The following is a 16,071-nucleotide window of genomic DNA, read 5'->3' on the forward strand; positions in this document are numbered from 1 at the left end:
GTACGGAGAGACAAACAGACAACCGTGTTTCAACTCGTTTCGACATCCTGATCATTTATATATACATAACCCTACATCTAACTCGATTACTTTTAGGTGATACGCACAACCGTTAGGTGAACAAAACTATTGTACTCTGTAACAACATGTTGCAAGAGTATAAAAAGGTGACCGGAGACAACAACTACAAAATGCGTAAACAAAAACTAAGGGAGATTGTGTATATGTATGTAAGCATGTGCTGCAGCGCCATTGTCAAAGTCATATAGTGACGCGTTTATAATGCCAATTGAGTGAGGAGCAGATCAGAATAATTTTTATTGTTTTTATACACTAACTAAATTCGTTTGTATGTACGTATGTGGGTATTAATTTTATAATTTTAATGTTACATTTGTCGCGCATAAATCTCTTTGAATTGTAAACGTAACAGTAATTTTTTATTATTATTTGCTGCACTTACATATATGTACATATATACTGATCTGCTCTGTGCTCGTATAATGAGAAAAATTAAGTTGTATAAAAAAAATGGATTATAGTATATTTTGAGAGTATTATCTGCCTGAGCTATACATTTATAGTTGTAGTGTCTCCTGGAGAGCTCTTAGTAAAAATTTAAAGGTTAGTTTGTAAAAGATGTAGAGCGACAGGTGAATCATTAGGCAAGTAGATCTAAGTTGTTTAAGGAAAAAATTAAATATCTTAATGAAATTCGCTACCCATCTCAGAAAGCATATATTGAAATATTTTTCCAAGAATAAATTTTTATTCAAATAAAAATAAAAATTAAATAAAGAATTACAATATTATACCATCATCATTCATAAAATATTATAAATATGTACAATATAGTATTTCAAAATATTTTAATTGTAAATTTAAATGCAATATATTAATACAAATGATGGCTTGAAGGATTTCTCATTTTATTACCACTTTCTTTTACTTACATTTTTATATTTAGTTTGCCACGAAGTTTGTAACACCCAGAAGGAAACGTCGGCTCAGCATGCTGAGCTGAGTTGATTTAGCAATGTCCGTCTGTCTGTGTATTTGCAAACTAGTCCCTCAGTTTTTAAGCTATCGATCTGAAATATTGTACCTGTCCTTTCCTTACTAAGAAGCTGCTCATTTGTCGGAACAGCTGAACGATCGGAATGAAGTGCTTGCATGGAAAACTTTTTCATTTGACGAGGTATCTTCGCGAATTTAGGCTTGAGTTATTGACTAAGGCAACAATGTAATCGAAATAAGGTTCTTGTTTATTGTATTTGTGAAGGGTATTATAGTTAACGTTATTTCTTGTTATATTTTTTTCATTGCTTTATTTCTCCTCCTTTAACACATTGACTGCCAAGCCAATTTTTGTTAAATCTATATTATCCTCATAGTTTTTATCATAAAATCTGCGAAAATCATAGAAGTCACAGTGCCTTGAAAAATTAACCAAATTTTTAGCAGATATTGGTGTCCCGAGAAAACATTATAAAATTCATGTCGCGTCATGTTGCGTTGCACAAAAATCATGATAACTTTCAATGTCGAACAATTAATTGGCTTCAAAAATATTCAGAGCCTTAGCGTGAAGAAGTTTTGCAGAAACCTCTTTCTACTTTTGTCGGAAGGCTATAAAATTTGTTGTTAATAGATCTGAATCGACTCTGGTCTATTATCAACAATGTGTTTTATTTTTCATGTACCTTAAGGAATATACTTATTCTTAATAAATTCGGCATTTCTTTCAAAAACAGCAATTAAATTGTATTGAGCGCCGATGCATAAAGTTACTAAGAGTCTCTACTAACTTCTGGCTGAGAAGAGTTTCTTTAATAATTGATTTTACTTATTCTTTATGCTAGCGGTGTTAACAGAGGTGAAAAACTAGCATGAGATAAAAACAAAAGCGTGTCTCATAGAATGCCATGCTTTCATTTTTGAGAAAAAAGTACTTTTAAACTAGTTTTACAATATTAAAAAAAAAATTATTGTAATAAGTTATGAAAAAACATAATAAATTCTTTAAAGAAGTCTAGTTTCAGTGTCGAATATTATTTTTTTCTATAGTGAAAATGGCTCTAGTATACTTCTATCATAAGCTAAGTCTAATAACTCTCACACATGTGCAGTACATGTATTTGCTAAAGTGTTTAAATCCTAATTCAGACACGAGTTTGGTAAACAATTTTGTCGAATGGTATACATCCAGCTGCATTTCTTATTTCTTTCAAAACTCGGCAATAAAATCGATTATATAGAAAGCTTATTTATAGTAATTTTCAATAACAGTTTACAGCCTTGTATATTTTATGTATTATATATGTACCATATGTCTAACAAAGTCTTATCTACCTAAAGAACAGGGAATGGAATACTACAGTTAAAGGAAACTAAGCAGATTTTCAGAAAATATGCCATAAATTGTTCTAATTCATTTTTGCATATTGTTGGCAGACTTTTGAAATAAAATAATAATATTGTAAATCAAATTTTCATATTTTTCATTAATAATACACTTGTAATTATTTTTAATATGGATGGTTAGTAAAGACTGTTTTCGAAATTGAAATTTAGTAAGTAGTCTTGTTACTCTATGAATTTAAATCACAATACTTCCTTCCACGTTTTTTAGTATAAATATTTTGAAAATAACTACATATGTATATTGAAGGAGTCTAGTTTATTTTACACATATTCTTCCATTAGAAATTGTATGTGAAATATGAGCTCCCCTTTGAAATATTCGAATATCAGTTGCTTGCTTCACGTCTCTCAAAATCATACAACCATTATAGCACCTGTCAATATTCTGACACTCGGCAATAACGACACAAACATTATATTTACTATAAGCATAAAACTCTAACAAGTAAATCTTTCAAGTAATTGTAGGCCTGTAGTTCAAAAAATGGCAATAACTATAACATTTGAATGCCAAATAATACGCTAAAAGCATTTTCAATTGTTAGAAATTTTTTCAATAGTTGCCTTGCTACATATGTACATACATATATAGTATTCCATAATTACATATCCAGTAGTAATACCTACACTTATGCATATTCTATGTACTCACTGCTGGTATTTATAAGACATAAAAGAAATGGAAAGAGATGGAAAATATGTAATGAAATGCGAGTGAAAACAATGGCAAAAAACGTGCGTAGAAAAGAAATGAAAGCGTAATGGTGAAATAATTTTTTTAGCATTCAAAAAATCTATGCCAAACAGCAAAGTAATGACTAAAGACAGAAATGGCGTGAATGCAAAAAGAAGTTTTAGTTGTATATAACTAATAATGATGGTTGCCAGTAGTAGCAATTGTTGTTGTTGTGTTTTTTTTTTTTGTTATTGTAGTTTAAATGTTATTGTAATTTTTGTTATAGCAGTTTTAGGAGTAGTGGTAGACACACATACAGCAATGGTACAAGTGAGTTTATAACAGCACGCAAGCAAAACATATTCTTCATACGCACAGTGCGTTATTTCGATTATTATTTTATGGATTGTGCGAAACTTTAAAAAGGAAATAATTACTTGTAAATTGTGTGCAATAAAAAAACTATTGAACTAATTTGCAAAGTACTTTTTTACAGTTGTTTCAACGCTTAAAGCATTTCAAAGCTTGTAGCGTAATCAGCGTGACGAGCTGAGCCGATTTAACTATCTCCATCTGTCTATCTGTATATACGCAAAATATTCCTTCAGTTTATGAGATATCGAACTAAAATTTTGCACCCTCCTTTTCTCCACAAGATACTGCTAATTTGTCGGAACCACCGATATCTAAACACTATAGCATATAGCTACCATTAATCGGAATCAAGTCCTTGTGTGGAAACTTTTTAATTTGGTAGAATATCTTCACGAAATTTGGAATTGGTTATTTTCCAAGGCAACGGTACAATCTCCAAATAAACAGTTTAGAACGGAACACAATAATATATAGCTGCCATACAATCTGATCGATCAACATCAAGCCCTGGGATGGAAAATTGTTTTATTTGTAAATATTATTTTTTTTTTTTAAATTTTCGATGTATTATTTTTTTTATTTTTTGGAAAATATAACCAAATTTACTATGAATACATTTTTTTAGAAATATCTGAAAAACTTTTCTGCAAAAATTCATTATTCCTTTCGAAAAATATCAGCTTCGCTTTTATAAATATCAGTTAAAGTATCATAGTTTATTATACGAGTAAACCTACTCCCAAAACTTTAGACTACAATATGCACACGAATTGTGCACTCGTTACTTTGTCAAGCTTTTGATTTTATACCTGATTTGCTAGATATAGATTTTCATATAGTGATGTTCTTTCACATATAATTATAAATTTATCAATAACTTATTATTTTTTCACGCTATTCCTCTATTATATTCAAAACAACTATTCTACTGCCGAAACCGACCCACTGTACCCAATCGGCTGTGTTCGTTTATAGCGCTACAGTAAAAAGAGCGCACAGCAACAGCATCGCACTGGGCGAAATTAAAATCCAACAACCGTAATACGCATAGACATCGTGCATGTATGAATATTTGATACACTTACAACAAAATTATGACGCTTATAGCGGCCAATGTGGAGCTTATGCCGTGCTTATGCATCCAAACTCATACCCATTTGCCAATAAAGCTGCTCTCTATCACTGTACATTGCTCATGCATCAGCTACAGATGAGTCCAACAACTCAAAGCGCCGGCCAGCAAGCGACAGCTTCGGCTTCAACTCGAGCTCAGCCATGTTGTGTGCCCCAACTTGCTTTTGACTGTGACTTCAGTCTCGACTTCGTGTTTTCATTTATGCTCGGCACTCGTCGGCTTTAAATGTGGTTTGCCGATTGCGGAAGTATGTCAGCAGGTCTTTCGAATAACGGTACATTGGCTATATGTGTTATTGTTGTCGACAGACCATTGCTACAATGCTGATATTACTTATATGCCGTTGGATGTGTTGCTGTTGTTGGCAGACAATTCTGCTTGTGCTGACTGATGTTGCTGTTGTTATTGGTATAACGTGTTAATGACAGTCAACGTCGAGTTGCTTTAATGGATCCGCGTTCATTTCTCTAATAAAGTGTCTCTCATGAGGAGAATTGATGTTTTTATGCTCTTTTTCCGAAAAGAGTTCTTCCGCGTTGCTCTGTCTATACTTTTCTACCTGTCTCTCTTGCAATTTTTCTCTTTCAGTGCACCTTTCTTTCTTCTGTCACAAAAACTTCACCGACTTCGTAGCTTCGGAGACAATTTCTTCAACTTACAACATATTCACTACAATCAGCAACATTCCGACACTCTCGCTCTCCATTTAGTTTGCTCTCTGCTGAAAATTCTCCGCTTTTAGTATGGCGCAACATGTTGCTGCAACATTACCTAATTTTCCCAGCAACGTGTTTTTCACGTTCCTCAGTTGTAGTTTGTACATGCTAGTTGTTGTTGTTGTTATTATTTTTCTTTGTCTTCTTCTGTGCCATTTATTTGCCAAAGCTATTTTCGCATTTATGTGATTTATTTCTGTTGTTTTTGTTGTGGTTGTGGCCCATTCTCATTCTTGGCTAGCGTTTTGGTTTTACTTGATTTCCATGTTGCCAAGGCAAATCGTCCGAACGTCCGAACGTCCGGGGTCTGCCCGTGTCCGCGAACTTGTTGAAAGGGAAATTTATTATGATTTTACTGCTGGCAGCGTTTTTGTGCGATTTGCCTTATTTCCATCGTTTTTCCATACACATACCACATACATACATACATACATACATATGTGCATACTTAGGTTGTTTGTTGGCATATTTGTGCTGCAACGGACTGTGAATTTCTATGCAGCCTGCATACTTGGAATTACTATAAGCAAAGAGCACTTTCACACAGACACACATACTTACAAACACTTATGTACTTAGTTATTTATATATTGTAGATACATATATGTTTGCGTCTGTTCCCTTAATGTCAGCTATGCCGCAAGTGAATTGTTAAAATTTGTCACACTTTAAACTGAAAAGTAAAAATAAAGAACTGTAATGTTCAGGTCCTACAGTAAGGATATTTAATAGAAATGCTACAAACACCAAATACACAGTGAAAATTCAATAGTGATTATTATGCAAGATACACACACACAAAACTTAAGCCACAAACTTGGCGTAAGGAATTAACCGTCTAACTTCATAAACTAAAGACTTAAGGCACGAACCCGGTACCAAACTATTACAGTTGCGGTATGGTTATAAAAGATTTAAGGCACAAACTTGAGTCCACATGTTTAATGTATACAAAAGACTTCAGACACAAACTTCAAACAAATATTTACACATTTATACAGTGACGGTCAAATAAATAGCAAATATGCAATATAATATAAATTAATAATTCAGCTATTGCAAATTTTCCTTCAAAATAGTAAAAAGCATTTGCAATGCATTTTTAAACAACGCAAAATGTGTAATTTAAAAAAATATTTCAATCAATATTAAACTAATATTTTATAATAAATTACAGGAATGCTATATCTGCTTTTGGATTATCGAAATAAAACAAATTTTTTATTGTGAATATTGGTACGAAAATGTACTACCCAACAAAACACTTAAGACACAAGGTTCAAAGAAACAAACTATATACATTGACGGTCATAACAAAATTACTTATGATTGTGAATATCTAATATATAATAATATAATTAAAATTATTTCCTATTTTTCTGTAAATACAAATATTGCGTAGTAAAGTTCTCGGCATTTATTAAATATATATTATATGAATAGTTTAATTTAAAAAACTTTTGTTTTTCGAAATTTTCTTCGGAATAACAATTTATGACCAAAACTTAAGACACAAACTTGTTGTGAACGGTTCGAGATCAATTCAAAAAGATCTCAGACACGATCTTGGAAAGTAGTAGACTCAAACTTTATATAGACGCCCATATATATATCAGTGACGGCCGTCGTTTTGTTTATCTGGATATCAGAGCACTAGTCCCTCAGTTTTTGAGATGCGAACGTCTTTTTCTTCCAAAAAAGCGTTTTTTATCATATACATAGATGTCATACAAACTGAATGCTCAGAATCAAGTGTTTGTATAAAAATCTTTTTTATTTGGCAAGATATCTTCACGAAATATTGCACAGATTATTATCTAAGGCAACACCAAAATAGTGCAATATATTGTTCAAAAGCACTAATGAATGTAGCTGGCATTCAAACCGATCGATCAAGATAGCGATTTTTTTATGCTCTTTTATGCTATGCAAAATACACCTGTGAAAATTCCTGGCAATAAATCCATTGGAAAAGAGAACTATGTTTAAAACGCGACTTTAAAAGGTTCGCTTCTTTATCTATGCTTATATTTCTACTAGAGTTTTCAAATATTTCATGCCTACATCACCTGTCTTTTTGTACGCCCATCCGTCCACTTAAACTTAAAAACAAATAACAGTTTTCATTTAAAAATAAAAACAAAAAACAAAAGCAACTTCAAAGAATAAACACACCTACTTTTTGAACATATTTCGACTTGCCAAACCCAAAAAAAAGTTCATAGGAACAGGTCTATACGCATGAAAGTACATAACTGTAAACGTGTAAGTGTACACAAGGCTCAACTGTTTTTTTACCTGTTCAAATAACGTTTTCGCTTAAAATATTCTTCACATTTCTTTCCACGCTTTCTTCCGACTTCGTGTAAATCTTGGAGGTTTTTGAAGCTTTTGGCATTGCTTTGGCTTTCTTGCTTTTATTAAAGCCGCTTTTGATTTTCTGATATGCTCAAACACTTGTCCAACCACCTGTCAAACTGCAATGTATTGTGCATTGTTAATCCACCGATTATTAGTGGTAATGGTTGATGGTGATTTAACATCTTAAAAATATGCGCCGAATTGTGTGTGTATATGTATGTATTGTAGCACATAAATTGGTTATAGATGAATATATACTCAGGCATATACATACATATTTACATAAACTTTTATGTATAATTGTGGCTTAGCACTTTTGCTGAGCCAAATTCCTCTTCTCATTGCTTTCAATGTGTAATAACTATGCAAACATGAGTATATTGTATTGTTGTATAAGTAAAACAAAATATTATAAATTCTTGCAAAACAACTTAAGCTGAAAATACACGCATTTCCCAGCTTCACTTTGAAGCAACATCTTGGAATCTGAAGTCATCTGCACTAAAGGCGTATCTTCTTAACGCCGTTTGCCACTGAGCGCTTAAAATTTACTATAACTACCATTAGCGCTGTTTCATAGCGGTCTTTGCTGTTATTGGGTGATTTTTTTTTTGTATTTTGTTATTTTCCTGTTTAGTTTTTTGTGTTTTTAGTTAGTGATGTTTTAAGTTAGCTGTGTTTTCTATTTATATATTTCTTGCTGCTTATGCCCTAATCGATTTTATCTAAAGTTAACCTGTCTTTGTTATTGTAGCAATTAAAAAAATTATGTTCTTGCCTTAATAGCTAATCTTAATATATACTACTATTTTTGGATTTTTTTCTACAATTTATTTGCTTCCAATACGTTTCATATACACATATACGAGTTTCTATACTCGTAAATACATGCATGATTATATGTATCTACGAGTACATATACATGTATAAATTAAGCGAGGATTTTTCTAAGCTATTTGTATGCTAATTCTGGAGATTATTGATGTTTTAACCCAAATACCGCATTGAAGTTATTTCTTGTTGCTGTTGTTGATGCTGTCGCTGTTATTCCGCTGCAAACAGTGCAAGGCAAAGCATGCATATTTATGTACCTATATACACTAGGGTGCTTCAAAAATATTACATTTGTTTCAACTCTTTTTTTGTTATTGTAAAATAAATAAAATCTTCACTAAACAAGAGCCGTACGCACAACTAAGAGGTCGCTAATTTTATTTTATTAGTTTCTCTAATAATTAAAATTGGAAAAATTTCTTATTTAATTAGAATTGAACTTACCCATAAGTAGCGCAATTTTAAACAAAAATAAATTTGTATTCTTAACGTTGAGCCCTGAGCTGTACTAAGATCTGAGGTAAAGTGTGATTACTTTTTCAAGAAAAGTAGTTACAGCCATTTAAAAATTACTAAGTGTTTTTCAAAAATCAAACATTTGGATAAGAATTAAAAAAAAAAATATTTGAAGCACCCTAATATACACATATACATTTGTAAATATATACATACAATGCATGTTTTCATATACATAATGTAAAATAAGTTGTCTCTCCTTTTTGAAATTATTTTTGATTTTAAGTTTTATACATACATATACATATGTGTGCGTCTCAGGCACAGGAATTTTGCTGTTTTAATTCTAGAAACAGATTTTATTTTTTATCGGTATTTTAAGAGGTAGAAAATTCTTAATATAAATACTTTACGTAACTAGATTAAACGACGGATATGGGCTAACTATTAATTTTTCCATCCAAAGATCTTTGTAGAGAATTGTTGAGCTTCTGTTAAGGCGATTTTAGTCGACACTATGTAGACATATATTATAATATTCTCAGCTAGCTATTCTTTTAAAAATAAATATCCCTTTATTAATTCTGAGTTAAATTTAGTATGCACTGGTACTTTCGAAATTGTATTAACAAAACATACACAAAACTCCAAATATGAACCTGCGGCGTAATCGGCCCACTGCCACGCCCACAAAATGCCATTAATCGAAAACCTAAATGCCATAACTAAGCCCTAAGTTAAGATATAAACCTGTTATTTGGTACAGAGGATCGTAGTAGTAAGTAGCACCTGTGAACGAAAAATTTTGAAAAAATGGGCGTGGCCCCACCTTCTAATAGGTTTAATGTTCATATCTCTCAAACCACTGAAGCTATAATAACTAAGTTCGCTAAGGACAAATCCTATAAGAATTCCTACCGACAGTGTGAAAATTGATGAAATCGGATTATAATCCTGGCCTCTCCCCATATAACGGTTTTGTTAAAAACCACTTAAAGCGCGATATATCAATAACTAAATGCGTCAGAGACATTAAATTTTACAGGATGATTCAAGAGGGGTTTATAGGTGCTAGGGTCAAAATTGGACGATGGACATGACACCGCCCATATTTAGGTGAAATTACATATCTCGGGGCTTACTCCACCAATTTAACCAAATTCGGTTTATAACATTATCCTGACAATCTTATGTCACGTTGTAAAAATGGGCGAAATCGGACTGCAACAACACCTACTTCCTATATAGCACTATTTTAAATGCCTTTTAGGTATCAAGAGTATAAATTGTTCGGTTGACCCGAACTTAGCCCTTCCTTACTTGTTTAATTCGATTTAATCACATTTTTCAGTTTTTGTTCCGCCAAAAACTTGGCTCAGTTGACAATAAATGGTTTTCTAATATTGTATATTATTGTTGTTGTTCCCAAGACATTTGAAAAGACTCTTAGAATCAACAGACTATTACAATTAGTAGGCCATACACTCTCTCCTAGATCTGTTAGCTCGTGGATTTAATAAAAAGTTCTTAGGATTAACAGACTTCCTTTCGGTAGATTCTTTAGGAACTTACAAAATTTTTTCTTCAGTTATCAGTATTGATTTCAAATATGCCTTCATTACACTGGTGTTTGTCATAAATTGTAGAATTATTTCCAACTAACTGAAAGGTTCTAACATCAATTTAGATTCGAAAGTCTCTTAAACTAAGCTATCGAATAGACAAAGAAACTAGAACCTTGAAAACGATTCTTAATACAAAACATTCCTTGACGAGAGAAGAAAACCACTGAGAAAATTCCCTCTGGGATACAAAACATTCCTTGACGAGAGAAGAAAACCACTGAGAAAATTCCCTCTGGGGCCTCTCTTAAAATATTAGTAGTTTCTTAAGAGTTCGGAATAAGTCTCAATATTGAATTAGTTCGTATGTAGTCATATACATATATCGTAGTAAACTATTAAGTATTTTAGTAGAGAATTTTGCAATGCATAAACGAGCACATATTTCAAACCCATTTTTATTTCTATATTTCCAGTTAGCCACAACAGGAATCAACAATTTACTTAAAACCCAATTTTCATTATTGTCGTTGACTTATGGTCCTCCCAAGTTATCCAGCTGCATACCCGTCCAACTAAAATTATACTAGAATTTTCGAATATACACACCCAGTCCTCCTTGTTCATCATCTTGCGTTCACACGAACCGGAAGGAAAAAAATTACTCGTATGCACCGTAAAATACAATGAAGTTTTGCAGCATGAACGGACCAAGTGAATCTGAAGTTGAAAGCTTACTTATGAGTCCATGCTGGGGTCCCACACAGAACGGCAGCCAAGATCAATATCTGCTCGATGGCCATAAATTACTGCTGGAGCACGATCTGGATTCGCTGCCCAGCGACACGGAACAGAAAAATTCGCTAGATGTGCTCGATAATCTGCTCTTGAATACATCATCCCTGAATGCGCTCTCCGACCTGAAACCACTACCACCGTTCACTGGCTATACGGGACACTTGTCCATAAATGGCATCTCGGGACATCATTATCACGCGATCGCACAGAGGCTACCTGATGAGAGTAACAACAATTATATACAAAGTGCCTACCAGACGAGTCACACGTCACCGACCGGCAATGGCACCACGAGCATACAATTGGCGGCGGCGACGTCGGGTACATCACCGTTACCCTCGATGTCAAGTGGGGGTAATGGTGGTGGTGCCAACAGTCATTGCTCTTCGGGCGATCACAATATTGTTTCCTCGTCTACATGCTTGCCCGAGAGCGTTCTGAGTCCGGACGCGGACGCCTGCCTTAACGATGTGAAACTGTTCGCTGATAGTCAATTAGATAGTAAGCTGTACTCAATGGCCGATAGTTGTGTTATGTCTGTAGGTGGCGCGGCTGGTATTGGTGGTGGTGGTGGCAACGGTGGTGCTGGCGGTGGCATAGTCAACAATGGCAACGGTATGGTGGGTGGTGGCGACCAAGGCACGGATTCGTTGCACAGTAGTGTACGCATTTATACCGACGCAAAAGATCTGTCCGAATATGTAGATATGAACTCGATAGACGATATTGCGGCCATAATTGGTTCAGCGATAGCAGATACAACGGTGCCCAATCAACTAGATAAGGATGATGGTAATGATACGCGCGATTCCTGGATGGACTTAGATGCGTGGATCGATGGCAATTGCATACAGCAAGATGGTAAGCTGCTTGTATCACAACAGGATACGCTTAGCGAATTTATCTTGCCACACTCACCTGTGCATCCGAGCTCGACGCTGCAGAACTTGCTCACGCACGGCTACATGCCTTTCCTGCAGAACCGCCTACAAAATGGTCCACCACAGCAACAACAGCAAACGCAACAAGCAAATACAGCCACAATGAAAAGTGAAGCGCCCAGTTCTACCTCATATTGTAACGAGCTGCCCACAGCAACGTCCACCTCGAGTCCGCCAGGTTCCGTTGTCTCGACCACGGACAATCTGATGATTAATCCGCGCTATCTCACAAATCCACAGCAGTACCAAGTCTCCATGTCTTCAATGAAATCCGATGGTCTCTGCAGTCCCGACATGCTAGGAAATTATCCACATACGACGACCATTACACCCACCGGTACGCCGAAAACGAAACGTTCGCGCTCCCAAAAGAAATCCAGTCAACAACAACAAGCGAATGCCCAATCTAACAGTAGCGGACTTGGACCACAACAACTCAATGCAATTTCACCATCATCGGTCAACTTCAGCGCTAACGATCTGTCCGGTCTGCTAGGGAAAGAGAAGCCCGTGCATCGGTGTAGTATATGTAATCGGGGTTTTCTCAATAAGAGCAACATCAAGGTCCACCTGCGTACGCATACGGGCGAGAAACCGTTCCGTTGTGATGTTTGCGCCAAAGCGTTTCGACAGAAGGCGCACTTGCTCAAACATCAACAGATACATAAGAGAATTGGGCGTGACTGACACGATGCGCGCGAGGATCACGAACAACATAGCAGTGTTGTCATGATGCACGCCAATATGCGAGCGTTCAAGCCCAAATCTACAAAATCGTTGCGTCTGAGAGTGTCCTAAGTGTGTGCGTGTACGCGTTTGCGTCGAGAGCGTGTATTTGAATATCCTGTATAAATTCAAGTACTCCAAAGCTAGTAATAGAGTGGTTAGCTGTTTTGTGGCTATCTCCGGAGCTACTCCGACAAGTAGCCACATTAGGGCTACACCAAATCCGCCACACAACAACACTCTCAAAGGCAGCGTAATGTTTATTGAAGGCGTTGAAGTGCTGATATCATTGCGCTGAGCGTGAGAGTGGCTATTCAGTGAGAGCTTAAAGCTTACGCTCAACTACTCAACGACTCTGTGTAAGTGTTACTCAATTCAATGTTCTTCAATGAGCGAGTGCGTGTTTCGAATTCCTAAATGTATGCCTTTATATATATATAGTGTGGTGAGTATTTTCTATATATTAATTTGACTACATTCGAAAACCATTTATATTTCACGTAATGAGATAATCTTTTGTAGTTTAGTTGGTAACGAAAATACTTTAACATTGAAAAATCATATATTTTACTGGCTATTTTGGAATACGAGACACGCAGTCAATATTTGTTATTCGTTGTTGTTGGTTGCTTTTGATCTCTTTAGTTTTACTCAATGTAGGTTTTAGTGCCTTTTTTAACAAAGATGGTTTTAATAAATTAATTATAGGCATTTAACTTATCATTCCTTTATACAATTTCTCAAATACGTAATGTAGAAACAATTTCGTTACGAATTTACGAGATAATTTTTCGTTTAAGATTTCACCAGTTTTTGGAAACAAATTCAATTGGCTCTTAATACTAGATTAAGAAGCATACATTGCAATAATTTTATTGTAAGCTTAGTTTGCAAAATATATTATAATAAATAAATGAAAATTCGGAAAGTTTTCATGCAAGCTTTTACCATTTTGAAAGTTTAAAGCTCTTTATGTTCAAAATTGAATTTAGAAGAAGATGGAGTAGAAACAATTTCATCCATCCATCCATCTATTTCAAAGAATCATCCATGCAAGTTTTTTTTATTTTTTTTTGGGAAACAAATGTAATTGGCTTTTAGCAAATACATATTAACAAGCGTACATTGCAATATTTGTAATTGAATGAAAATTTGGAAAGCTTTCACTCTTTTGTATAATTAGCAGCTTTTATAAATTTCTATTTATTTCTCCCAATTTCATAACCAATTTACCTGAAACTAATAGTGAAAGTTATTAGATGTTTCTTTAAGCTCATGTTTGTTGTTTCGTGCTTCAGAATGTCTGAACTTTGGAAATATCTGCTTAAAAAAGCTTCTTATTGAAGCTCGCAAGCTTTCATCAAAAATTTGGTTAATTTTTACTTAGATAATGAAGCATAGAACATATAAAAATCGAATTCTCTTTAAAATATAGATACTTTTATAGACAATCGCAGTTGAGTGCAATTAATAATGATTAAACTCAATGTCTGGCATTTTTTCAAATGAGAAATCTACAAATCCGAATTCGTTAAAGAAATGGCATTGACATTTTGAATAATCTGTCAAAATACAGTAAACAAAAAATGTAGTTAGCGTGTGAGTGGTATTAGGCCAGCTTGTTAGAGCAACGCAAATGAGCGACTGTCGCAAGCGAAAACTCAAAGAGAGCACAAGCAATGTAAGAACAACGGAGCGTCCAATTGTCTTTTTGCAACTGTTGTTCCGTTTTGATGCAAGTGTGCGCTCTACCAACGAAACAAAGCTACAGTTATATATAAAACAATGTTTTTAATATTTTTCATATTTGGAAATTTAGGCAAAAACTTAAAACAATAAAAAATTATGAAAACTTTTTTAATTCTAATATCTATTTAAAATTAAGTTCAAAGAACAGCGTGTAAAAATAAAGTTAATATAATATAACGGTAAATTGAAACAAAACTGTGTGCAGCAAACTTTGTAAAATATGCATATGGCGTAAAAGAGAGCAGAGAAATTGTACCTCAAAGTGGAAAATTATTTCATACGTGTAATTTAGCAATACAAAACATTACAAAAAAAAATTTTAAGTAATGAAAAAATATTTTATTAAAAAAATCGTATATAAATAAGTTTAAAAGCAATAATGTACAAACGAATATGCAATAAAGTAGTGAGTTGAATAAGCGAAATGCAGTTGCAATAAATGGCGGAAATTAGTTTAATCAATTAGTTTAGTAAAAGTAAAAAGTAAATTTATTAGTATAAAAATAAAAATTATGTTTATGAAAAAAAAATTATGAAAATTTGTTGCAATCTCTAACAGCCCTGGCGGTGCGTTAAGCGTTTTTCTTAAATTCGAGAGATTTACTTCAATAAAATTATTCTAAATTGCTTAAACAAATATTTTTTTCTTTTAAATTTTAGCAATATATAATTAAAATTATTATTTTTTAATAAATAAGTTTATTCAAATTGACATTGTAAAAAAAATTAAAATACATTGCTGAATCCATGATGCTTTATTTTAGTTTAGATCTACTAAATTTTAATTAGGCTTAACTTATAAATTATAATTGAATATTAATAAAAAAAACTAAAGCGCATATAACGTACTGTAAGTATGTAAAGCATGCAACTCTAAGTAGAAAACTAACGGATAAACGCACACACACACATAAAAGCAGCAATTGCTCAGTTAAATAATTTATGTAAATTAAATTAATGTAAAATATTTATTATTTATTTTTAATTATACACTTTTGTGCAATTATTTATTTAAATGTGTATACTCCCACCATTCCTCTATCCAACAACAAAAGCAATTAGCTGCCTTTACCTCTTCATCCCTTATGTTTATTTAAAAAAATAAATTAAAGAAATATAAATATTAAAAAATGTAAATAGTTTATTGTATTTAGTGTAGTTATAAATTAAATGAAATTATATTAAATATAAATGCGTTGCAAATTGTTTCTAAAAATTTGAGAAATATAAATATTGTTTGCTTAAAAAATCTCCGTTCACTTTTAGTTATACGAAAAACATGGTAAGTAGATTTATCGATAAAACTTATTTTCACTTA

At 33.3% G+C, this 16,071-nt stretch overlaps 1 protein-coding gene across 1 annotated transcript in view; it reads left to right on the plus strand.

The window, feature by feature from the left end:
• The window catches only part of ich (zinc finger protein ichor), a 34,866-nt gene extending 18,919 nt beyond the window's left edge, over positions 1–15,947 (plus strand). The window contains exon 3 of the mRNA XM_036373409.2: positions 11,016–15,947. Within this exon, the coding sequence (XP_036229302.2) occupies positions 11,226–12,965 (1,740 nt within the window). The 5' untranslated portion in view covers positions 11,016–11,225 and the 3' untranslated portion in view covers positions 12,966–15,947. The remainder of the gene's footprint in view (positions 1–11,015) is intronic.
• Positions 15,948–16,071: the final 124 nt, after the last annotated feature.

This window comes from Bactrocera oleae, chromosome 2, assembly GCF_042242935.1.
Source record: "Bactrocera oleae isolate idBacOlea1 chromosome 2, idBacOlea1, whole genome shotgun sequence".
Taxonomy (NCBI): domain Eukaryota; kingdom Metazoa; phylum Arthropoda; class Insecta; order Diptera; family Tephritidae; genus Bactrocera; species Bactrocera oleae.